Here is a 25109-nt window from a genome sequence, read left to right on the forward strand (position 1 = left end):
CCTTCCTACTGCCCACCACCCTCACACCACCCTACTGCCAGCCCGCACCTCCCCACCCTACACACGTGTTTTTCCTTCCACCCCCACAAACCTCCTGTTTATGACTAAATCACCTCCCACCAGGCCCCACCTCCAACATTCAAGAATACAATTTCCTATGAGTTTTTGTATGTAAACACAGCCAAACCATATTATTCTAATCCTGACACCCCCAAATCTCATGTCCTTCTTAGAGAGGAAAATACAAACATGCCTTTTGAAAAGTTTCCAAAAGTCTTAACTCATTCCACCAGTAACTCAAATGCAACAAGTTCAAGTTTCATCCAAGACGAGGCTGCAGTCCCTTCTGCCTATGAGTCCCTGAATGTACAAGGGAGTTCTTTTCTTTCAATTTACAATGATGGTACAGGCACTGGGTAAGCTTTCTCAATCTGAAGGGAAGATTTTCCCAAAAAAATAACACAATTGGGACACAGGCCCAATGCAAGCCCAGAAGCCAGCAGGAGAGAATTCATTTATCACAAGAACTCACTATCACAGAGACAGCATTAAGGAGATAGTGTTTAACCATTTGTGAAGGATCTGTCCCTGTCTCCACGTTTCACAACCACCCCCACCATGAACCCCCATTCTTCCCACACCCACACTTCCAACCCCCACTGTCCACCATGATTAAATCACCTTCCACCAAGCCCCAGCTTTAACATTCCCCAGTACAATTACACATGAGGTTTGGTAGGGGCACAGAGCCAGATCACATTATTCTGCCCCTGGCCCCCGAAATCTCATGTCCTTCTCACACTGCAAAATACAATGATGTCTTCTCTACAGTCCACCAAAGTCTTAACTCATTCCAGCATTTACTCACATGTCCAAAGCCCAAAGTCTCATCTGAGACAAGGCTACAGTCCCTTCTGCCCCTGAGCCTCTAAGTTAACTACTTCCAAGGTACAATGATTGTTCAGGCATTGGGTAAGCATTCCCAGCCAAAAAGAAGAAATTTGCCATACAGAAGCACGAAACACTGATGGGACTTACAGACTCCATGCAAGTCAAAAATCCAGCAGGCCAGTCATTCCATCCTACAGCTCCAAATCATCTTTTTTTGAATCTACGTCCCACATCCAGAGCACAGTGTGGTGTGATGGCTGGGCTCCCAAGGTCTTGGGCAGCTCTGCACCTGTGGATGGCGGGGTCTTTCCTCAAAGTGCCCTCATGGGCTGGGCTGCTGTTGAGTACCAGTAGCTTTTCAACACTAAGGATGCAAGCTGTTGATGGGTCTATGAATCTGGGGTCTGGAAAATAGTGCCTGCCTGTATGGGGGCTCCAACCCTATATGCTTCTTCTTTAATGCCCGAGCAGAGGTTTACTGTGAGGCTCTGCTTGTTGGAAAAGCTTTTGCCTGGACACCCAGGCTTTCCCATACATCTTTTGGAGTCTAGATGAAGGCTCCGAAGCCTCTAGTTTTGTGCTCTGGGCACCTGCTGGTTTGACAGTACATGGAAGCCACCAAGACTTGGAGCTTATACCCCTGAAGCAGTGACCCAAGCTATACCTGTGCATCTTTCAGCCATGGCTGGAGCTAGAGGTGGAGATGGAGGTGTAGGGGTGCAGCCAGCAGTGTCCTAAGGCTGCACAAAGCAGTGGGGTCATGCGGCTGGCCCAGGAAAACATTCTTTTCTCCTAAGCCCCAGGGCTAGTGACAGCAAGGGCTGCTAGGAAGATCTCTGAAATGCCTTCAAGGCCTTTTTTCCCATTGTCTTGAATTATTAGCACTGGGATCCTTTTTATGCAAATATCCAAAGCCTTCTTGAATTTTCCCCCTGAAAATCAGCTTTTCTTTTTGACCACTTGGCCAGGTTGCAAATTTTCCAAAGGTTTAAGCTCTGCTTCTCATTTAAATATAAGTTCCAACTTAAGGTCATTTCTTTGGCCGCATATAATACCACAGGCTGTTTGACACAGGCAAGACAACTCTTGAGCTTTGCTGCTTAGAAGTTCATTCCACCAGATACACCCTAAATCTTCAGCCTCACGTTCACAGTTCCAGAGATCTCCAGGGCAGGGACACTGCAGCCAAATTCTTTGCTAAGGCAAAACAAAAAAACTTTGGCTCCTGTTCCCAGTAATTTCCTCATTTTCATCAGAGACCTTCTCAGCCTGGCCTTCACTGTCCATTCTTCTGGCAGCCTTTTACTCACAACTATTTAACAAGTCTCTTTCCCTCATTTTCCTGTCTTTTTCCAAGCTCTCCAAACTCTCTAACCTGTGGCCATTACCCAATTCTGAACCTGCTTCTACATTTTCAGCTTTTTTTGTCACAGCCTGTCAATGTGGTAAAAGAAGAAAAGTCCATTATCGGGGGAATCTTCAAGAAGGTTTCAGATATTTGTATAAAAAAAGCCCAGTGCTAATAGTCAAGAGATTGGGGAAAAAGCCTAAAAGTCACTTCATAGCTTCACTTCGCAGCATTAATTTTCTGTATGTCCATAAAGAAAAGAGGATTAATTGACTCACAGTTCTACAGGCTGTAAGGAAAGCATAGTGGTTTCTGCTTTTAGGAGGACTCAGGAAGCCTCCCATTTGTACCAGAAGGCCAAGCGGCAATGAAATGTTTTGTATGGCAGGAGTAGAAGCAAGACAGAGAGAGGAAAGAGGTGCCACATCCCGTTTAACAACCAGATCTCATGAGAACTCAGTGTCAGGAGATCAGCATCAAGAAGATGGTGCTTAACTACTGGTGAAGGATCCGCCCCCAACCCCACATCCACCCCCTATCCTTTCCAGGCAGAAGCCTGAGGCAGAGGCAGAGCCTCTTGGAAAACCTCTACTAGGGCAGTGCAGAAGGAAAATATGGGCCTGGAGCCCCCACACAGGATACCACCATTCTCCAGACCCCAGAGTCATAGACCCACCAACAGCTCACAACCTCAGTGTGGAAAAGCTACAGGCACTCAACAGCAGCCCAGCCCATGAGAGCAGCCATGGGGACTAAAGCCTGCAAAGCTACAGGGGCACTGCCCTTGTAGAGGTTTTCTATGAGCCTCTGCCTCTGCAGTAGGCTACTCCCACTTCCACTACCCACCACACTCATACCACCCTACAGCCAGCCTACTCCTCCCCACCTTACCCACCTCTTTTTACTTCCAACCCCACCCCTCTCAAGTACATGAATAAATCACCTCCCATCAGGCCCCACCTGCTACATTCGGAATTACAATTTCCCATATGTTTTGATAGGGACACACAGCCAAACCATATTATTCTGACCCTGATCCCCGGAATACCATATCTTCTCACCGAGTGAAATACAATCATGCCTTCTCAAAAGGTGCCAAAAGTCTTAACTCATTCCAGCATTAACACAAATGTAAAAGGTTCAACATCTCATTTGAGAAAAGTCTACAGTCCCTTTTGCCTGTGAGTCCCTGAATTTAAAAGGGAGTTCTTTTCTTTCAAGGTACAATGATGGTACAGGCATTGGGTAAGTTTTCTCAATCCAAAGAGATTTGTCAGGAAAATAACACAAATGGGATCACAGGCCCACTGAAAGTCCAAAACCCAGCAGGACGGTATCCACTTAATTTTAAAGCTCCAGAATCATCACGAGAACTCACTGCCATGAGGAAAACATTAAGGAGATGGTGTTTAACCATTTGTGAGGGATCCTCCCCCAACACCCACCTTTCACCCCTCGCCCCCACCATAATCCCCCCATTCTCCCCAATTCCCACCTTCCAACACCCACTGCCCTCCATGATTAAATCACCTTCCACCTGGCCCCACTTTTACAATTTCCAATTACAATTCCACATGAGTTTCTGTAGGGACACACAGCCAAATCTTATTCTGTCCCTGCCTCCCCCAATCTCATGTACTTCTCACTTTGCAAAATACAACGATGCCTTACCTACAGTCCCCCAAGGTCTTAACTCATTCCAGCATTTACTCAAATGTCCGAAGCCCAAAGTCTCATCTGAGACAAGGCAGTCTCTTCTGCCCCTGAGCCTCTGAAATACAAACAAGTTAACTACCTCCAAGGTACAATGATTGTCCAGGCATTGAGTAAGAATTCACAGCCAAAAGGAAGATTTTTGCCAGAGAGAACAAAACACAAACGGAACTTACAGTTCACATTAAAGTCCAAAACTCAGCAGGCCAGTTATTCAAACCCACAGCTCCAAAGTCATCCTTTTTTAATCCTTGTCCCACATCCAGGGCGCAAGGGTGTGAGGGCTGGGCTTCCAAGGCCTTGGGAAGCTCTGCACCTGTGGCTTTGCAGTGTTCAGCCCCCGCAGCTGCCCTCATGGGCTGTGCTGGTGTAGAGTGCCTGTAGTTTTTACCCATGAAGGATACAAAGCTCTTGATGGGTCTATGAATATGGGGTCTGCATGATGGTGGCCTCCAGTGTGAGGGCTCCAACCCCATATTTTCCTTCTGCACTGCCCTAGTAGAGGTTTCCCAGGAGGCTCTGCCTTTTTGGCAGCCTTCTGTCTAGACACCCAGGCACTTTCATACATCTTCTGAAATGTGTGTGGAGGATCTCAAGCCTCTGGACTAGTGCTCTGTGCACCCAGTGGCTTAACACTATGTGGAAGCCACCAAGGCTCATAGCTTGCACCCTCTGAAGCAGTGACCCAAGCTGTACCTGTGCATCTTTGAGACAAGGCCAGCGCAGGAGCTGGAGCTGCCCGGATGCAGGCAGCACTGTCCTGAGGCTGCACACAGCAGCAGGACCATGAGGCTGGCCCAGGAAACCATTCTTTTCTCCCCAGGGCCTGTGACAGCAAGGGCTGCTGCAAACATCTCTGAAATGCCTCCAAGGCTTTCTCCCCCATTGTCTTGGCTATTAGCACTGGCCTTCATTTTATGCAAATTTTTGAAGCCATCATGAATTTTCCCTCTGAAAATCAGCTTTTGTTTTGACCACTTGGCCAGTCTGCAAATGTTCCAAACTTTTGAGCTCTGCTTGTCATTTAAATATAAGTTCCAACTTGAGGTCATTTCCTGGGTCACACAAAAGAGCACAGGCTGTTTGACACAGACAGGACACCTCTTGAGATTTGCTGCCTAGAAGTTCATTCCACCAGATACACCCTGAATCATCACCCTCAAGTTCCAAGTTTCACAGATCTCCAGGGCAAGGTCTTCCTGCAGCCACGTTCTTTCCTACAGCAAAATAAAAGTAATCCTGGTTCCTATTCCCAATAAGTTCCTCGTTTTCATCTAAGACCTTATAAGCCTGGCCTTCACTGTCCCTCCTTCTGTCAGCATTTTAATCACAACTATTTAACAAGTCTCTACAATGGTCCAAACTTTCCCTCATCTTCCTGTCTTCTTTCAAGCCCTCCAAACTCTCCAACTTCCAGCTGTTAGCCACTTCTGAACTTGCTTTTACATTTTCAGCTATCTTTTTCACAGCCTGGCAATGTAGAAGGAAAAAAAAGTCCATTTTCAGGGGCAAACTTCAAGAAGTATTCAGATACTTGCATTAAAAAGAAGACCAGTATTAATAGCCAACACGATATGGAAAAGTAATTGAAGGCATTTCATAGCTTCACTTTGCAGTACTAATTTTCTGTATGATCATAACAAAAGGAGTTTAGTTGGCTTATGGTTCTGTAGGCTGTAAAGAAAGCATGTAACTTCTGCTTCTGGGAGGACTCAGGAAGCCTCCCCATCATACCAGAAGGACAAGCAGCAATAAAATGTTGCATATGGCAGGAGTAGGAGCAAGATAAAGGAAAGGGGTGTCACACCCTGTTATACAACCAGATCTTATGAGAACTCAGTATCACAAAGTCAACATCAAGAAGATGGAACTTAACCATTGGTGAAGGATCTGCCACCCAACACACCTCCACCCCCTACTGTTTCCAGGCAGAAGCCTGATGCAGAGGCAGAGGCTATTGGAAAAACCTCTACTAGGGCAGTGCAGAAGGAAAAGATGGGCTTGGAGCCCCTAAGCAGGAGGCCACCATCCTTCAGACTCCAGATTCAGAGACCCACCAACAGTCTGCACCCTCAGTATGGAAAAGCTACAGGCACTCAACACCAGCCCAGCCCATGAGAGTAGCCATGGGGGCTAAAGCCTGCAAAGCCACAGTGCACTGTCCTAGTAGAGGTCTTCCATAAGCCTCTGCCTCTGCAGCAGGCTACTCCCCTTCCCTACTACCCACGACCCTCACACCACCCTACGGCCAGCCTACTCCTTCCCACCCTCCCTACCCCTTTCTCCTTACACCCCCACCCACCTACCATCCATGATTAAATCACCTCCTACCAGGCTTCACCTCCAAAATTTGGGATTACAATTCCACATTTTTCTAGGGAAACACAGCCAAACCATATTATTCTGACCTTGACCCTTTCAAATCTCATGTCCTTTTCACAGGGTAAAATACAATCATGCCTTTTCAAAAGTTCCCAAAAGCCTTAACTCATTCCAGCATTAACTCAAATATAAAAAGTTCAAAGTCTCATTTGATACAAGGTTACAGTCTCTTTTGCCTATGAGTCCCTGAAGTTAAAATGGAGTGCTTTTCTTTCAAGGTACAATGATGGTACAGTTATTGGGTAAGATTTCTCAATCCAAAGGGAAGAAATTTCCCAGAAAACTAACACAAATGGGACCACAGGCCCAATGCACATCCAAAACCTGGCAGACCAGTATTCATTCAATCTCACAGCTAAAAAATCATGAAGAGAACTATCAGAAGGACAGCATTAACCATTTGTGAAGGATCTGCCCCCCACCCCTGCCTTTCACTCCCAACCCCACCATAATTCCTCCTAATTTACCCCATCATCCCTCCTTCCAACCTCCACTCTCCACCATGATTAAATCACCTTCCACCAGCCCCCACCTTTAACATTTCCCATTACAATTCCACATGAGTTTTGGTAGGGACACAGAACCAAATCATATTATTCTGTCCCTGCCCCTGCAAATCTCATGTCTTTCTCACATTGCAAAATACAATGATGCCTTCTCTACAGTTCCCCAAATCTTAACTCACTCCAGCAAATGTCCAATGCCCAAAGTTTCATCTGAGACCAGCATACAGTCCCTTCTGCCCATGAGCGTCTGAGTTATAAAGCAAGTTAACTGCTTCCAATGTACAATGATTGTACAGGCAATGGGTAAGCATTCCCAGCCAATAGAATAAAAATGCCAGAACGAAAAGCAAACACCAGTGGGACTCACAGGATACATGAACGTCCAAAACCCAACAGGCCATTCAATCCTACAGCTCCAAAATCATCCTTTTGGAATCCTTGCCCCACATCCACGGCAGAGGGGTGTGAGGGCTGGGCTCCCAAGGCTTTGGGCAGATCTCCACCTGTGGGTTTGCAGTGATCAGCCCCTGCGGCTGCCCTCATGGACACGGCTGGTGTTGAGTGTCTGTAGCTTTTCCACACTGAGGGGGCAAGCTGTTGGTGAGTTTATGAATCTGGGGTTTGGAGGATGGTGCCTCCCTGTGTGAAGGCTTCAACCCAATACGTCCCTTCTTTGCTGCCCTAGTAAAGATTTCCCATGAGGCTCTGCCTCTTGGAAAGGTTTCTGCCTGGACACCCAGGCTTTTCAGTACATCCTCTGGAGTCTAGACGCAGGCTCTTAAGCCTCTAGTCTCTTGCTCTGTGCACTACTATGTGGAAGCCATCAAGGCTTGGAGCCAACTCTGAAGCAGTGACCCAAGCTGTACCAGTGTATCTTTCAGCCATGGCTGGAGCTGGAGCTGCAGGGATGCAGGCAGCAGTGTCCTCATGATGCCCGCAGCAGTGAGGCCATGGAGCTGGCCCAGAAAATCATTCTTCTCTCCTCCGCCCCAGGGCCTGTGACAGCAAGGGCTGCTGCAAAAGTCTCTGAAATGCCATCAAGGCCTTTTCCCCATTGTCTTGGCTATTTGCACTGGGCTTTTTTTAATGCAAATACTCTAAGTGTTCCCTAATTTTCCTCCTGAAAATCAGCTTTATTTTTGACCATTTGGCTAGGCTGCAAATTTTTAAAATTTTTGAGCTCTGCTTCTCATTTAAATAGAAGTTGCAACTTGAGGTCATTTCTTAGGTTGCAAACAAGAACACAGGCTGTTTGACACAGACAGGACAGCTCTTGAGCTGTGCTGCCTAGATGTTCGTTCCACCAGATACATCCTAAATGATCACCCCCAAATTCATAGTTTCACAGATCTCCAGGGCAGGGTCACGGTGCAGCCACATTCTTTGCTAAGGCCAATCAAATGTAACCTTGGCTCCTGTTCACAGGAAATTCCTCATTTTCATCTGAGACCTTTTAAGTCCGGCCTTCACTGTCCATCCTTCTGTCAACCTTCTCATCACAAGTATTTAACAATTCTTTTCAGTGGTCCAAACTTTTCCTCATCTTGCTGACTTCTAAGTGTTCCCAACTTTCCCGACTTCTGTCTTTTACCCACTTCTGAACCTGCGTCTACATTCTCAGCTATCTTTGTCACAGCCTGGTAATGTGTAAAAGAAGACAAGTCCATTTTCAGGGTAAAATTCATGAAGGCTTCAGATATTTTCATGAAAAGAAGCTGAGTGCTGGTTGCCAGGACAATGGGGAAAAGGCCTTGAAGGCATTTCATAGCTCCACTTCACAGCACTAATTTTGTATATAATCATAAAGAAGAGAGGTTTACTTGGCTCACTGTTCTGCAGGCTGTAAAGGAAGCATAGTGGCTTCTGTTTCGAGGAGGACTCAGGAAGCCTCCCAATCATACCAGAAGGCCAAGGGGCACATAGGTGCTTCATATGGCAGGAGTAGGAGCAAGACTGAGAGAGGAAAGAGGTCCCATACCCTGTTATACAACAAGATCCATGAGAACTCAGTATCAAAGGTCAGCATTAAGAAGATGGTGCTTAACCACTGGTGAAGGATCCACCCCACCAACCTCACTTCCACCACCCAGTTTCCAGGCAGAAGCCTGCTGCACAGGCAGAGCCAGATTCATAGACCCAACAACAGCTTGCACCCTTCACTATGGAAAAGCTACAGGCACTCAACACTAGCCCAGTCCATGAGAGCAACTGTGGGGACTAAAACCTGCAAAGTCACAGGTGCACTGCCCTAGCAGTTTTCCATGAGGCTGTGCCTCGGAAGCAGGCAACTCCCCACTCACACTACACCCCACCCTTCCACCACCCTACAGTCAGCCTACTCCTCTCCACCCTACCCACCTCTTTTTCCTTCCACCCCTACCCACCTTCCATCCATGATTAAATCACTCCCACCAGGCCCTCATCCTTCTGTCATTCTCTAATCCCTCCAAACCATCCCAATCTCTGTTTGCTACCCACTTTCAACCTGCTTCTACTTTTTCAGGTATCTCTATAGCAGGTGGGCTATGTAGCAATAACACAAAACCCGATTTAAGGGTGAACATTCAAGAAGACTTCAGAAATTTGCATATAAAGAAGTCCTGTGCTAATAGCCAAGACAAATGGAAAAAGGCCTTGAAGACATTTCACAGCTTATCTCTGCGGTTCTAATTTTCTGTATTATCATAAATAAAAGAGGTTTAACTGACTCGGGATTCTGCAGGCTGTGAAGGAAGCATAGTGTCTTTTGTTTCAGGGAGGAGTCAGGGAGCCTCCTAATTATACCAGAAGGCCAAGGGACAATGAGCTGCCTCCCATGGCAGGAGTAGGAGCAAGACAGAGTGAGGGAAGAGGTTCCACAGCCTGTTAAACAGCCAGATCACATGAGAACTCACTCACTGTCAAGAGGACAGCATCAAGGGGATGGTCCTTTATCATTTATGAAGGATCTACCCGCACCATTTTATGACTAAATCTTTTTCCACCTAGGCCCTGCCTCTAACATTAGGGAGTATAATTCCACATGGGTTTTGGTAGGGACACAGAGACAAACCATATTATTCTGTCCCTGACCCTACAAATGTCGTGTCCTTTTCACATTGTAAAATACAATCATGCCTTGCCAGCATGAGTCTTAACTCATTTAAGCATTAACTCATTTCAGCATTCACTCAAACTTACAAAGTCCAAAGTCTCATCTGAGTCAAGGCTACAGCCTCTTTTACCTATGAGCCTCTGAAATAAAAAGCAAGTTCACTGCTTCTAAGGTACAATGATGGTACAGGCATTGTGTAAGCTTTCCATATCTAAAAGGAAGACATTTTCCAGAAAGCTTCTTATTTCTATCTGAAGCCTCCTCAGCCTGGCCTTCACTGTCCATGTTTCTGTCAGGATTTTTGTCACAACCATTTAACCAGTCTCTAAGATGGTCCAAACATTTTCTCATCTATCTGTCTTCTTTTGAGCCTCCAAACTCTTCCAACCTCTGTCCATTGCCTAGTTCCAAAACTGCTTCCACATTTTTAGGTATCTTTATAGCAATGCTCCAATCCTCATTTGCTATTTTCTGTATGATTTATTTTGAAAAAGAGGTTTAATTAGCTCATGGTTCTGCAGGGTGGACAGGAAGCACAGTGGCTTCTGCTTCTGGGAGGCCTCAGAAACCTTTCAATCTTCGTGCAAAGAAAACAGTGAGTTGTCTCACACGGCAAGAGGAAAACACACAGGGTAGGGACATGACACAGAGTTTTCAATGAACAGGTCTCATGAGAAGTCACTCATAATTGTGAGGACAGTAGCAAGGGGATGCTGCTAAACCATTAATGAGAACTTTGCCTTCAGGATTCAATCACCTTAGACCAGGATCCACCTTCCACATTAGGAAATATAATTCAACAAAAGATTTGGTGGGGACACACACTTGAATTGCATCATCAATCTTTGAATATAAAGACATCCACAGCAGGCTTTATCCAGCCAACTTCTTTGAGACTCTTCACAGGGCTTGAGGTCCACAGCATATAAACTAAAATATTCACACTTCAAAAGCAATAAAATAAGTGGTATCATTCTTCCAAAAGTTACAATGGTAGTGTAGGCATTCATAGGCTGATTTAGTTCATGTTTGCTGCTCTTTCTATTCTACCACCATATTAACTGTTTCCTACACAATTCAGTATTCAGCTGAGTTTCCGCTGAGAACAAAACCATCTTTGTCCTACCACCAATAGCTGGCACTAGCTCTTTGCTAGTGTTATTATTCTGCTGTAGAAACTATCCTTGAACTGGAAACAGTCCACAAAGGAGTATCTAGTCATTCAATACTATCAATTCCTGGGTGACTTTTTGAAAAACTAGTATCTCTTGTTGCAAGAAATACTGCATCTGCGAGTCCATGTCTCTCATTTGAACTGGATGGAAGCAGTGAATTTCAGCCAAAGAGGCCAAAGAAATCCTGTTCCTGTGATTCTGGCGTCATCAGCCTCTGCACCTCTGTCTTCCCTTCTGCCACGTGTTGCCTGCTCTGCATGACTTTGGTAAGAGCTTCCTTGTGTATACGGATAAAGTCCAGGATTTTGGTCTGGTGTCCCTGAGACAGCACTAACAGGTCCATGACTGGGTCCAGGTCCTGCCTGGGCTGATTGGCAAAGAGCCAATCAGTGTTGAAGGCATCTCTGTGAAGTGATGGCCTGCTCCAGCTCCAAGACCTGGCCGAGGCTGAAGAACTGGCCACCTTCTGATGCTCTTTCTTAAAGCCCATCACCATCACCTGCTTGCATGTCAACTCATTGACTGTGAAGTTGAACAGAGTGCTCTGTTGTCCATCTTCTTGGTAAAGCACTCAAAAGCCATCAATCTTGCTCTCTCACTTCTAAAGGTTGAGGGCCACCTTGGAGGTGGGCTTAGGGTCGGGAAGAACCTGGAATTCACCATCTCATCCTTCTCAGCCTTCCTCTTGCCCTGTCTCCAGGCTGTCTCTTCAGCGCTGGTGGGGCACATCAGGAAGTGATGGAAGATGTGGCACTGTGCCCGCACCCAGAAGCTGGCTGTGTGGTTCACCCACCAGACTGGGCCCTTTCTGTACTTGAGCATAGAGTCCTCCTCAAGATGGCTTGTGGTCTGCCTCTTGGCACCAAAGAAGCCCACAGTGCTGTAGGAGCCCTGATGCATGGACCGGAGCCCCAAAGGCAGCGCACACCCTGCTCCTGAGCCTGCTGCTCATTTTCTCTATGTGGCTCCATTTGTAGCATAGTTGTTGCACTGAGGCCTGTGCATGCCAGGCAAGGCCAAGCTGGCTCAAAGAGCAACCAGCCACCTCTGCAAGGGTGTGCCAGGAGCAGGTGGATCAGCCACCAACTTCACTCGCTGCCAGTCAGGGTAAATCAGTTATTCCTCCCTGGAGGTAGGGCCCCAGTGCCATCTGCTTTTCCTCAGGCCTCCGCTCCATCAGCTATCAGGTGGCAGCTACTCAGGCTGTGGGAACCTGGCCACCCCTGCTTCCTTAAGGGGGTGAGGTTGGTGGCTGGTCCACCTGCTCCAGGCATACCCTTGCAAAGGTGGCTGGTTTTTCTTTGACCCAGCTTGGCCTTGCCTGGCATGCACAGGCCCTGGGTACTGACAGGCTGCTCTGAGTGAGCTTGTCCTGTCTTGGGCCAAATTCTAAGTCTGGCCAGGGCCATAGAAGGCTGGGTCCCCTGGGTGGTTATCCTGGTTGCTGCTGGGGGCCCATGGTGCCCTTCGCCTCCCAGGGCGCAAGATGAGGCCCGACTGGGCTAGGACCCTTTAGGTATGGATCTTATTGGGCCTCTGTCCCACAGGTTGGGTGAGAAGATGTATGGTATGCTGCTGGCTGCCAGGGTTGTCGGGATGCCACGTTCACCTTTCCCTCCAGGGACATCAAAGTGACCAGCTTCCCCTTTGAGAACGACTTCCCAAGGCCCAGGTGCCATCTGGGGCTGCAGGGCAGCTGGCCGCATGCTGCCCTGACTTCTTCCATGTTTGCTCATCACTACCCATCAAAGGGAGTCAGATGCAGCCACCATGCAGGGCTGGATCTGCTTCTTGGCTATCATGGAGCCAGACTGGGCCTGGTGATAGGGCCCTGATGGGGTTGTCCTGGTGGTCCTAGGGGTGTCCAGAGGAGATGCAGAATGGAATTGCTGTGAGGATGAATAAGATGACTGTCAGCACAGAACAGGCACCTGGTGAGTGCTCAGGGATTACCCTCAGTAGCTGCCCAGAGGCCAAAACCACCCACCTGATAGCGACTGCTCCTAAGCCAGGAGGAAGAGAAGAGAGCAGGTTCCACTCACCTGAGTATGATCAGTCAGCTGTGCTGAGATGTGCCTTTCACCTAGAAAACAGTCCTTCACGCAGAGCCACTCACGGATACTGCTGTGTGTCTCTAACTGCTCCACAACACAGAGGCAGTGGGGGCTCAGCAACAGTGACATCGTGGGGTGACACAACCCACCACAACTGGAGCCTGCTTGGGTCAAGAGGGCCCAGAGTCAGTGTCCTCTATCCACTGAACTGACATGTGTGCATGCAATGTGTTTGTGCATCTGTGTGTGTGTGTACATATGGGTGTGTTTGTTTGTCTTGCTTCTCTGGCCAGACCTAGCTGCTCCACTCACAGGTGCATCCAGGTCCTCATCACTGTCACCACCAGGGCCCAGGGCCAGCATTAGAGCCTCCACAGGTGCTCCTCAATCTCTGCCCTCCCCTCGGAAGGTGGTCCTGGGAATGCAGACAGAAGAGGGGTGCCGGACAGAGTAGAAAGGGCTGGCACCCTCTTTAGGTGGAACCCAGGTCATGTGTAAAGTTCTAGGTCTGTCAAGCAGGGTGGATTCAACACATCTTCTCACGTACTCTTTCTAGCAACCCTCCAGGGTGCCCTGACCCAGCTTCTCTACAGATGGAGGCAAGGAGGATCCACAGACAAACCCCCTGCCTGAGGTCACACAGCGGCCAACTGGCCAGGTTCCTACTTTCCAGGCACCCTTAACCAGGTACCCACTGACGAGTCCCCTAATGACCACTCCTCCATTGACTAGGTCCCACTGACCAAGTCCACACTGACCATGTCTCCATAACCAGGCTCCCATTAATAGGCCTCATGGACCAGACCCCACTGACCAATTTCCCACTGACTTGGTTCCCACTGACAAGAGCACAATTTACCAGGTTGCTGCTAACCCCACCCCCACTGAACAATTCTCCATGGATCAGTCCCTAGCTGACCGAGCCCCCTCTGACCAGGCCCTCACTGACCAGGTTTCAAGCCACTAAGGCCCCACACTGACCATGCCCCTAGTATACTGAATAGACCCCATCAATTGTTTACGTTCCAGCAGTTCAGGTTCCATGAATAAGGCCACCACTGACCAGGTCCCCACTGACTAGGCTTCCAATGACTAGGTCACCAGGTTCCCACTGGTAAAGCCTTCACTAAGGAAGCCGCCACTAACCTGGTCCCTGCTGATCAGGTCCCAGAAAGAATCAGATAACTTATAATAAGAGAAGCAGCAAGGGAATCTCTTTCTTTTTATAGTTGAACTTCTTTTCTTCAAAGCCAGGACCTCTACTTGTAACAAGCTCACCTCATTCTTAAGCCTTTCCATATCTTGCTGTAAGTCTTCTTCTAGATATGCTTTTGATGTTCTGTCACTATGTGGTGGAGAATAACTCACATTTTCTAATTCGGGTTTCGTGCTTTTATAGATATTAGCAGTGGGACTGTCACATGTGGGTCCCTGAAACACACTTGCCAGTCATCTTCTAAGCTTTAGAAGAGCTTCTAAGTTCCATATGGCTTGTGGAACAAGCGCTGTATTGGTTTTTGGTTTTTGTAAGTGTCTGTAACAGCATAAATACTATGGCTTTCTATCTGCATCACATGCTTCAATTCTTTGGAGTAAGCAAACCACAAATCAAAAAGACTTTTTGGATTTCTAGACTGAGGCCAATGTCTAATGTCTAATTTCCAATCTGTGGTGTTTTGGGTTATATTTTCTTGTCATTTGCATATCAAACTCTTGGTCTTCTTTCATTTCAACCATAACTACTGGGTTCCTTAATTTTTCAATTTCTGTATCATTACAACAATTCTCTTTCTTCTTCATCTCTGTGAGAAACAGGCTACATGTCTGGTTTGTTATAATTTTTACAGTCTGATTTATTTTCATTTGAATAAAGCTTAGAAGATGACTGGCAAGTGTGTTTGAGAGACCCAGAGTATAAATGCAATGAAAAGACCTGAGTGAGATGGGCTCGTTCTGTTCAGGCAATGCCTGGAATACTACAGAGTTAGACACTCCAGGTGCATCTACTTCCTCACTATCAGGGATGTGATTCATCAGATTACAGGGCACTCCCTTTAAGTTTGTCCCCCTTTAGGTTTTCAGTGTAAGAGCTCCTCCTCAGGACAAACAGTAATTTTGGATTTTTCAAAACTTTCACCAATCTTCAGTTGAACTTTTTTGTAATGAATTTTTTTTTTTTTTTTTTTTTTTGAGATGGACTTTCACTCTTGTTGCCCAGGCTGGAGTGCAATGGCATGATCTTATCTCACCACAACCTCTGCCTCCCAGGTTCAAGAGATTCTCCTGCCTCAGTCTATCGAGTAGTTGGGATTACAGGCATGCACCACCACACCTGGCTAATTTTGTATTTTTAGTAGAGACGGGGTTTCTCCATGTTGGTCAGGCTGGTCTCGAACTCCCGACCTCAGGTGATCCACCCGCCTCGGCCTCCCAAAGTGCTGGGATTACAGGTGTGAGATACCACATCCAGCATTGTAATGAATTTTAAAAGAAGTCCTGAATATACAGATATATCCTCTTTATTACAATTCTTACTCGGTTCTGGTGCTTGAGACTTTTTTTTGCAGGTGCAAAAGTGGAAAATTAATTTGCTTCTTTTGTTTCTCAGATATCTTTTCTGACAGGGTGCATGTTTTAAAATTAACTTTATTCTAAATTAAGTATGAACAAAGAAAAAATAGAAAATAATTAAAATTGAACTGTGAAACATAATCTATGTTTTACTATCTCTAAATTACTGGATTATAACTAAGAAATAAAAAATAATTTGCCTTGGCTTAATATAGGAGAAAAAAGTGAACAAGGAAGCCTAACTCTTACTGTTTGTTTGGAGTAAACTTAATTCATTATGAATTAAATCTGCCAGAAATGGGTTCACAGATGATATGCAGTATTCTAAAGGCTTTCTGTCTTGGAATGATTTTTACCTCAGCATACCCTAAATAGTGAACCCCTACATTGAATTCATATTTCTAAGGATTAACTAAAGAGTAGGCAAATGCTAAAATATTAGAAGTCAAAATGAACATCAATCAGAAAGAGAAGAAAATTTTTAGATTCTATTCCAATGCTATACTGTAATATGATAGTGTTATCTAGAAGGTTATCAGCTTATATCCAGGTCTAATATATTCTAAGCTCCACTGGTGACAATGGGTTAAAAAATTTTAAAAGCGTTTTCTATAAATGTTAAAACAAAAAAGTTATTTTTTGGACCCTGATACCAAAGTGCCATTCTGGAAGGCATCATTCTCTCAGTAGGCAGTTGGCTTAATTTTATGACCCCATCCTCTCCCTGAACATAGACACCAAAGGCAACCAGAAACCAAAAAACAGACGAAGTCTTTAACTTCAGCACTGGTGACCAGCAACATCAAACTGCAAAGTTTGAACCACTTGGAATGATGACTCCTTTAACATGAGGTGAACTCAGGGGCCGTCACTGTCCAATTGTTCATAATTCCTCTTGCTTAGTAATACAACTCCATTTCTGATGCTACCTTCTTTATCATGAAGAAGGTTATAAAAATGAAAGAGCAAAGAGAGTTCTGGAAATTTCTGGCCTCAATTCCAAAGGGTACAGATAGCTATGAGTTACTATAGACGGTAAGAATATTTCAAATTTTATAACTGGCTAAAATGTTTTAAAATTCAATATGAAATTACGCTCTGTTGGATTCTAAAAGGATAGTCTAAAAGGTCATTTCATTTGGACTATGCCATGGTATTAAAGAAAAACAAGCAGACAAACCAATATTAAACCAGAAATTTAAATTGTTATATACCTGTGGCTGTTTATTTTCACTTCTTTCAAGTCTTTCTTGCTTTTCCTCTGAAATCACTTTTAAGTTGTGTTCTGCTGACAAATCCATATGTTTAGTGAAAATGAATGACTTAGAACAGTTAACTTAAAAAACGGATACAAAATAACATATACTTTGCTTTCTATATTGAAAGTTTAAATGAAGCTTTATGTTTACTGGAATATTTACATTTTTAAGAAACACTTCTAATTATCTAAAACTTTAACAACCCACTTGGGGAGACACTAGATATCAGCAGGTTCAAGACACGCAAAAGTCTCAGTGTCAGCCACAAATTATTCCACCTTAACGTAAGTAAACAAAAGTGCTGGAAACAAAATTTAAAAATATAGTGAAAACATATAAAGTAACACTTTACTATTCTTTACTTCATAATAGTATCTGTTTAACAACATGCTAAGCGAGTTATTATTTACTAATAATTTGCAAAATTTTTGTTACTGTTATACCTTTATAGTGTACACCCTGTTTTTTACATCTGAAATATTTCCTTCTACTATTCTGACAAATTCATTGTTGTGTTTTTAGACTCAGAATGTAGGCTGGGCACAGTAACTCACACCTGTAATCCCAGCACTTTGGAAGGCCCAGGTGGGATAACTGCTTAAAGCAAGTAGTTTAAGACCAGCCTGGAGACCATAGTGAAATCCTGACTCTATAGAAAATTTGCCAGACATGGTGGTGTGTGCCTGTAGTCCCAGCTATTCAAGAAGTTGAGGCAAGAGGATCCGTTAAGCCCAGAAGTTCCAGTTTGCAGTGAGTCTCGATTATGCCATTGCAGTCCACCCTGGGTGACAGAGTAAGAACTTGTTTCCAAAAATGGAAAAAGAAAAAAGGCTCAAAATGCTATGTGAAGTCCTCCTTGAATCTGGCTATCTTTCTCCACATACACAGGCTCTCCTTCCTTGGGGCTCCCTTAGTACTTTGTCCATTTTTCTAGTGTCACTTCACCATCTGAACTGCACATCATGTCTTTGCACGTCTATCCCCTTTGTTGCCAGACTGTAGCAGTCATCTTTGTATAAACAGTCTTTATTTTACTAAATATTTATTGAGTTCCTGCTAAGTGGTAGGCACTGGGGTTTAAAGAATGAGAATAAAAGCTGTCAGGAATGGCTTTTGGAGAAAACATGCCTGGACTGAGACTGAGACAGTGAGGTTCACCAGATTAAAAGAGGCAGAGGGCAGGAAAGATAGTACATGCCAGGCAGTGGCAAGAGAGGGAGAGAAGCCTCCCAGAGTGTATGTATTTGTCTACATGAGAGGGATGGTGACGGGGGCATCAGCAGCAGCTCAGTAATGCCAGAAAAAGAGGCAGACAGAGAAAGGGCTGCAGATGGAGATTTGGGCAGAAGCCAGTTTCTGAAAGCCTTATATAAACCAACTATTATTGTCGTTTCTTAAATTTTTTAAAAAGCAAAACAAATTAGAAAAGCATAATTCCAAGAAAAAGACCAACATTTTACTTTATTGTATCTTATCTTATTTTACTTGATTTTTATCAGAGATGGGGTCTCACTCTGCCCCCCAGGCTATACTATAATGTTGTTATCATAGCTAACTGCAGGCTCAAACTTCTTGGCTCAAGTAATTGTCCTGCTTCAGCCTCCCAAGTAGCTGAGATCACAGGGGCAGAACACCACACCCAGCTACAGTTTTTAAAAAACAGACACAGGGTCTGGCAATGTTGCCCAGGCTGCTGGACCTCCTAGCCTCAAGGGATGCTTCTATCTCAGCCTCCAACACTGCCAAGATCACAGGGAGGAGCCACCATCCCCGGCAACACCAATATTTTCAAATGAATAAACTGGAGCTCCACCGTTTTATTTTATCATGGATGGGTGAAAACCTTGTAATAGACTCATGTACTCCATGGATTTGTGACAAGGAAACTATAGCATTAACTACGGCTGAAGCTTCCCTTGTCTCCCCGTCTCTTTACGTGGTTAAGAGTAGAGACACTCAAGTGTCTTACCTTTTGCAACTTCTTTTCCTTTTTTCAAATTTGCAGGCTTCACAGCTGCTGTTTCTGCCAAACATGCAAGCTTGTTAGATATTCCTTCTAGAAAACATCATCCCTCTGCCGCCTTACCTGGCAAAGTTTCACTTATGCTGCAGGCTTCCTCTAAATCCTACCCATTTTTTTAGAAGCTTGCAGTCATCACCAGAAATTTAAAACTGCATGGCATCTAATGAACATAACAAATACCCAGTAAATAATAACTACACGCTCCCAGGTGACATCTATCCTCCATCTACCCTCTACATAATGGGTCAGCACACTGCAGACCACAGGCCAAATCCTGCCTACCATAAGTTCTTTCTCAGTAAAGTTTTATGAGAGTACAGTCATGCCTATTCACTGACATGCTGCCTATGACTGCTTTCACACTACAATGGCAGGGTTGAGTAGCTACGACAGAGACCACATGGCCTTCAGCTGCTTAAATCATTCTTGAAAAAGACAGAGAGAGAGAGAGAGAGAGAGAGAGAGAGAGAGAGACTCCATGGCCTAAAATATTTCCTATTTGGCCCTTTACAGAAAAAGCTTGCCAATCCCTGCTTTATACCCTGAACAGAATGCCCTAATTCTCAAATCGAATCTAACGCCTCCCCTGCTCACAATTTTCCAATGAATTTCTAGAGCAAACGCTGCTGGCTCCCTAACCAAGAGCAGTTCCTTGTTGTTTCTTGCTGGAGAATCACAAATTTGGATATTTCTTATCCCAATACCCCTTCCCAGCTTCAAAAGGTAAGTGATTATTCAAAGCTAATCACATAACCACATTTGCTTTCCCAGTGCCTGGTTTAGGAATGAGCATGTGGTGTGACCCAGTCAATAAAATATTACAAAAAGGGCTGAGCACGGTGGCTCATGCCCGTAACCCCAGCACTTTGGGAGGCCGAGGCGGGCAGAACACGAGATCAAGAGACCGAGACCATCCTGGCCAACGTGGTGAAACTCAGTCTCTACTAAAAATACAAAACTTACCTGGGCGTGGTCGCACATGCCTGTTGTCCCAGCTCCTGGGGAGGTTGAGGCAGGAGAATTGCTTGAACCCGGGAGGCGGAGGCTGCAGTGAGCCGAGATTGTGCCACTGGACTCCAGACTGGTGACAGAGCGAGACTACATCCCCGAAAAAAAAAAAATTACAAAAAGTCCTCTGCAAGCTTCTGAGTTTTTTCCCAATTTAAAAGACACATGTGAAGAAAAGCAGCCCTTCCAGCCTTTAGATACTGTCTTGTGAGAACATGATGTTTGGAGCTGTTGCTAAGTAGCCAACCATGAAAGGAGACATGAACAAGACACTGCCAACAGCATAGCTGAAAGAGGAACAAGTGGGATCCAATAATATCACCGGACAACCAAAACAAGCCTGGTTCTTATGGTTTGGCCACTGTTATGTCCTCTAGTACCTGCAGCCAGAAGCATTCTACCTCAGAAGTTTCCCCTGGCCTGCAGGATGAGATCTACTCATTTCTATGCTATTAAAAGTCTTTTATTGAACTTGTTTCTAGACACAGGTAAAACAACAACAAAGTCTCTCCTAAGCCTGCCTTCACTGACACGTACTAAACACGATAAATATGTAATAAATAATAACTGTAAGCTATTTTCACCTCATTACCAAGCACTCCATATACATTTTTTTGCACTAGTAAATTTGAACTGCTCATAAACTCTACAAAGTTCACTCAGGTGTCCTATCTTTTGAACTTGCTTCTCGTGTTTTAAAACTTTCATTCCTCGTGGCTGCTGCTTCTGTCAAACATGCAAGCTTGTTAGATACTCCTTCTGCCAAGCATCATCCCTCTGCCTCCTTACCTGGCAAAGTTCCACCCACTCTGCACGCTTACCCTAAATCCTACCACATTTTAGAAGCTTGCATTCATTACCACAAATGTAAATGTGCCTGGCACATACTGAACATGATACATATGTAATAAATACTATAAGCTCCCAGGTGACACTGGACATACAGTAAGCACTATTTAAGGTGGTAAATAAATAACAGTGGTAATAACAATCTCCTAACTGTATTTTTTAAATGTATTTTGTAACATTGGAAAAATGCTTAGTCTATAAAAGATAAATGATAGTTATTTTTTAAGTGGATAAGTATATGAATGAATTAAAATATTTTAAAAATTCTGTTGAAAAAACACAAAAATTAACTAGTTATCTATATTCTATTATGAGCACCTTAAAGACAAAAACTATGTCAATTCCATCTTTGTCTCCTGCAATTTGCCAAACCTAACTTACAGAAGTGGTTTGATAAACATGTATGAAATTAACAGTGTCTTTATACAGTTCAGATTGTACAATGCATTAGGTGTTATATTTGTGTTATTGTGAACCATTTTTATAATTTTATTATAATTTTTTGAGCCCAGAGTTTGGCTATTGGAATATTTATTATGATCATCCCTTGCCTAATGATTAACAGAGTATCTAATCTTTTGTTTTTTTTGAGATAGAATCTTGCTCTGTCACCCAGGCTGGAGTGCAGTGGCACATTCTCGGCTCACTGCAATCTCCACCTCCTGGGTTCAAGCAATTTTCCTGCCTCAGCCTTCTGAGTAGTTGGGATAACAGGTGCCCACCCCCATGCCTGGCTAATTTTTGTACTTTTAGTAGAGATAGGGTTTCACCATGTTGGCCAGCCTGGCCTCAAAATCCTGACCTCAAGTGATTTGCCTTCCTTGGCCTCCCATGTGCTGGGATTACATGCATGAGCCACCATGCCCAGCCTGATAACAGATTATCTTGTTCCAACAAAATTACTATTATTATGATAATTAACCAGCACATAAAACAACACAGCTTGTTCTAAGAAGTGAATTTATCTCATGAGGTTCCAACTTACGGTGAATAAATTAAAAGTAGACCGTGTTTGTATAAGAATATGTAACATAACTTCTGCTTCTCGGGAAGGGATTACTTTTCTGTCTTCTGCATTCAGTAGGTATCTTCAGATATAATCTCCTATTTGTATGGGTGCACAATGGCTCAGTTTTATGGTTCTTATTGCCATTTGTTTATGGTATCAGAAAGGGATTGTTGAATTCCCAGTTCTAAAGACAGTTATTTTCTTAGTGACATAGATTCCTGTGTAATGCAGTTGACCCTGAACAACAAGAGTTTGAACTGCAGGGGTCTACTTATATGCAGATTTTTCTTCTGCCTCTGCAACCCAGAGAGGGCAAAACCAACCATTTTCTTCCTCCTCAGCCAAATCAACCTGATGATAAAGATGAAGACCTTTGGGAGGATTCACTTATGTTTATGAATAGTAAGTATATTTTTCTTTTCTATGATTTTCTTTATAACAGCTTCATTTCTCTTGCTTACTTTATTCTAAAAGCATAGTATATACAATGCAACACATACCAATTATGTGTTCATCAACTGTTTATGTTATCAGTAAAGTTTCCAGTCAACAGTAGTCTATTAGTAATTAAGTTTGGAAGGAGTCCAAGTTATACTCAGATTTTCAACTGAACATGGATTAGAGTCCCTAACCCCCACAATATTCAAGAATCAACTGTAATTAACATTTATTTACTACATATAAACCATTTACTATAAAAATTAAATAGATCCATTTGCATAATAAGTCCAATTTGTAACAATGTAATTATAGAGGAAATCACAACATATTAACTTAAAAATCTAATTTCTTACTTATATTAATACAAAAATATAATCTAGAATTTTAGGAATCATAGGTAAGTAAATGAATTTTTTTCAGACAATACTGTTTGAGATTGAGAATTAGCTAGAACTAACTTTTTAAATAACTCAATTCTAAACTAAAGAAATTAAATTTAAAAAATTATTTTATATATAAATGTATATATTTTAAACTGCTCTTTTATGATTAAAAATATGTAATGTTATTTTTTTTTGTTTTCTTTGGAGATACAGCCTTGCTCTTTCATCCAGGCTGGAGTGCAGTGGTGCGATCTCAGCTCACTGCAACCTCAATTTCCCGGGTTCAAGTGATTCTCCTGCCTCAGCCTCCCAAGTAGCTCAGATTACAGGCGCCCGCCACCACGCCCAGCTAATTTTTGTATTTTCAGTACAGATGGGGTTTCACTATGTTAGCCAGGCTGGTCTCAAAATCCTGACCTCAGGTGATCCACCCGCCTCGACTCCCCAAACTGCTGGGATTACAGGTGTGAGCCACCATGCCTGGCCTGTAATTTTGCTTTTTGAAAATCAGTAAGATCACCAAGAGACATGAGAAATTTACTATCAGAAGTCTTACCTTGATTGTCATTTCGAAGATGATTTTTAAGCATCTTATTTTTATGTTCCAAAATTTGTTGTTGAATGCTATGCATAATAAATGTAACAAAATTAGTATTTTAATAGTGATATGAAAAATAATTACCAAACATATTAAATTCTTAAAGCATTTCAGACAATATCAGAGCTAATATCAGAACTCTAATGTCCAATACACTTTAACATTTTAAGCTCTATAAACTTGTTAAGCTTCTAATTAAAGAAGAAAAACAGAAAGTACACATAAACTGAGAAAAGCATAGCTCAGTAAATTAATTTTAGTTAGCTTAACAGCCTGGAAACTGCCCTGCACTCAGAGTAAGTCCTCGCTCTGTAACCAATAGGTATTTCGTTTTCAGACCAGTTGCTTCTCTTAGGCTCCACGGCTTCTTCAAAAAACAAAGATTTTACTACTTGACTTCACTAGGTTGTTAGGAGGATGTAATGAGATAACATGTTTAAATGTTCAGAGAAATAGTAAAGCAATGGAAAATTTTATTCTTGAGCTGCATTGCTGGAACAATTTTGGAATCTCAAATAAAACCTGATGGGTGTTTTTTCATAGGTTCTAATATTTAAATGTCATAGTTTACAGAGAATGTTATTAAGTACTAATTTTGCTTATTGGTTCTATTCATTGTGGCTTGTAGTTCACAGCATTTTAGCTAGTTCATAACTTGTAACTAAATTTATATATAAATATATTATTATCTCATTAAAACATATAACCTAATTGTCCCCTATTACTGAGCTCATCAATCACACCAAGGGCAGAAAACTAATAGATGTCAAAACCTGGCTGGGACAACTAACATTCCTTCTCTACCTCCTCAAACTCAGAGTCAGCAGGTCTGTGTTAGAGGCTGCATCTTCTGGGTCCTCTCCGACTGACATACAAGACAAAGCCTTGCTTGTATTGTTTTTCAGTTCCATGAAAGAGATGCAAGTTGATGTTTCCTCATTTTCAAGTCATGTACTAACAACATATTTGCATGTAACATCCCATATGCCACTCAGCTCTGTTCTCATTTCACAGATCACCTTACATGAATACTTCTATAATGTTCATAATAACAATTTCCATACCAGGTGTCTCCTGTTTTGGTTTGACTCACATTGTTTCCTTGAAGCTAGTTAACAAATAGTCAAATGACCTTCTGGGGACTGTGCAAGATGTGGAATGCTTTCTGAATTTGTGTGCCATCCTTAGGCAGCAGGCATGCTTATCTGTTCTGTATTGATCCAATTTTAGAATATGTGCTCCTGAAGCAAGTATAAAGCCCTGTTTTATATATGGATATTCAAGAGTCATGGATGAGGCTTAGCTCTGTTAAATCCAAATTACCTACTTTAGATACAGAGAATTCTATTGAATGACTTCCTGTGAGGTAGAATTTTAAAATATTTAAAAAACTTGAGGTAGAGAGGCGAGTAGCCTGAGAGATTTTGATTATTATGGAAACACATTACTTGTAGGGCCAACTGCAAGTTGGTGCCCCCGACTCTATTGAAGGATAATGTGGAGCCTTTTACTTTCTAACAAAAGCTGCTACACAGGACAGAAAAAAGCCTCAAGGTACAGATGTGACAACAAAAGGCAAAGGGACCTCGGCTCTCTGCCTGCAACATTATTTGAACATCCCTAACTGTTGAGTACAATCCAACGAATATTTGCTAGAGAAAAGATGGACACTGGTCTCAAAGGATAACATGCCATGAAGGTATAGGCTAAGCCTAGTCAAGAGGTGGGCTACAAGTAAGGTTTTTAGTATTAGTTAGAATGTCAATTTACTCACTGTGTGTGTGGGTAAAGCCAGGAGGACTTGC

The 25109-nt window shown here is 43.5% G+C and overlaps 1 protein-coding gene and 1 non-coding gene across 2 annotated transcripts in view; both read right to left on the bottom strand.

Annotated features, from left to right (window-relative positions):
- Window positions 1-12854: 12854 nt before the first annotated feature.
- Window positions 12855-25109, bottom strand: part of LOC103219806 (ankyrin repeat domain-containing protein 18A) — a 30853-nt gene continuing 18598 nt past the window's right edge. Inside the window, exons 6-10 of the mRNA XM_037998675.2 lie at window positions 23263-23330; window positions 18963-19016; window positions 16949-17019; window positions 13152-13247; window positions 12855-12998 (exon numbers count right to left, since the gene is read on the bottom strand). Coding sequence (XP_037854603.2) covers window positions 12855-12998; window positions 13152-13247; window positions 16949-17019; window positions 18963-19016; window positions 23263-23330 — 433 coding nt within the window. The remainder of the gene's footprint in view (window positions 12999-13151; window positions 13248-16948; window positions 17020-18962; window positions 19017-23262; window positions 23331-25109) is intronic.
- LOC119624575 (U6 spliceosomal RNA) lies at window positions 24452-24554 on the bottom strand. The gene has a single exon (XR_005240739.1). It is a non-coding gene; the product is annotated as a U6 spliceosomal RNA (small nuclear RNA).

This window comes from Chlorocebus sabaeus, chromosome 12 (genome assembly GCF_047675955.1).
Source record: "Chlorocebus sabaeus isolate Y175 chromosome 12, mChlSab1.0.hap1, whole genome shotgun sequence".
In the NCBI taxonomy this organism is placed as follows: Eukaryota; Metazoa; Chordata; class Mammalia; order Primates; family Cercopithecidae; genus Chlorocebus; species Chlorocebus sabaeus.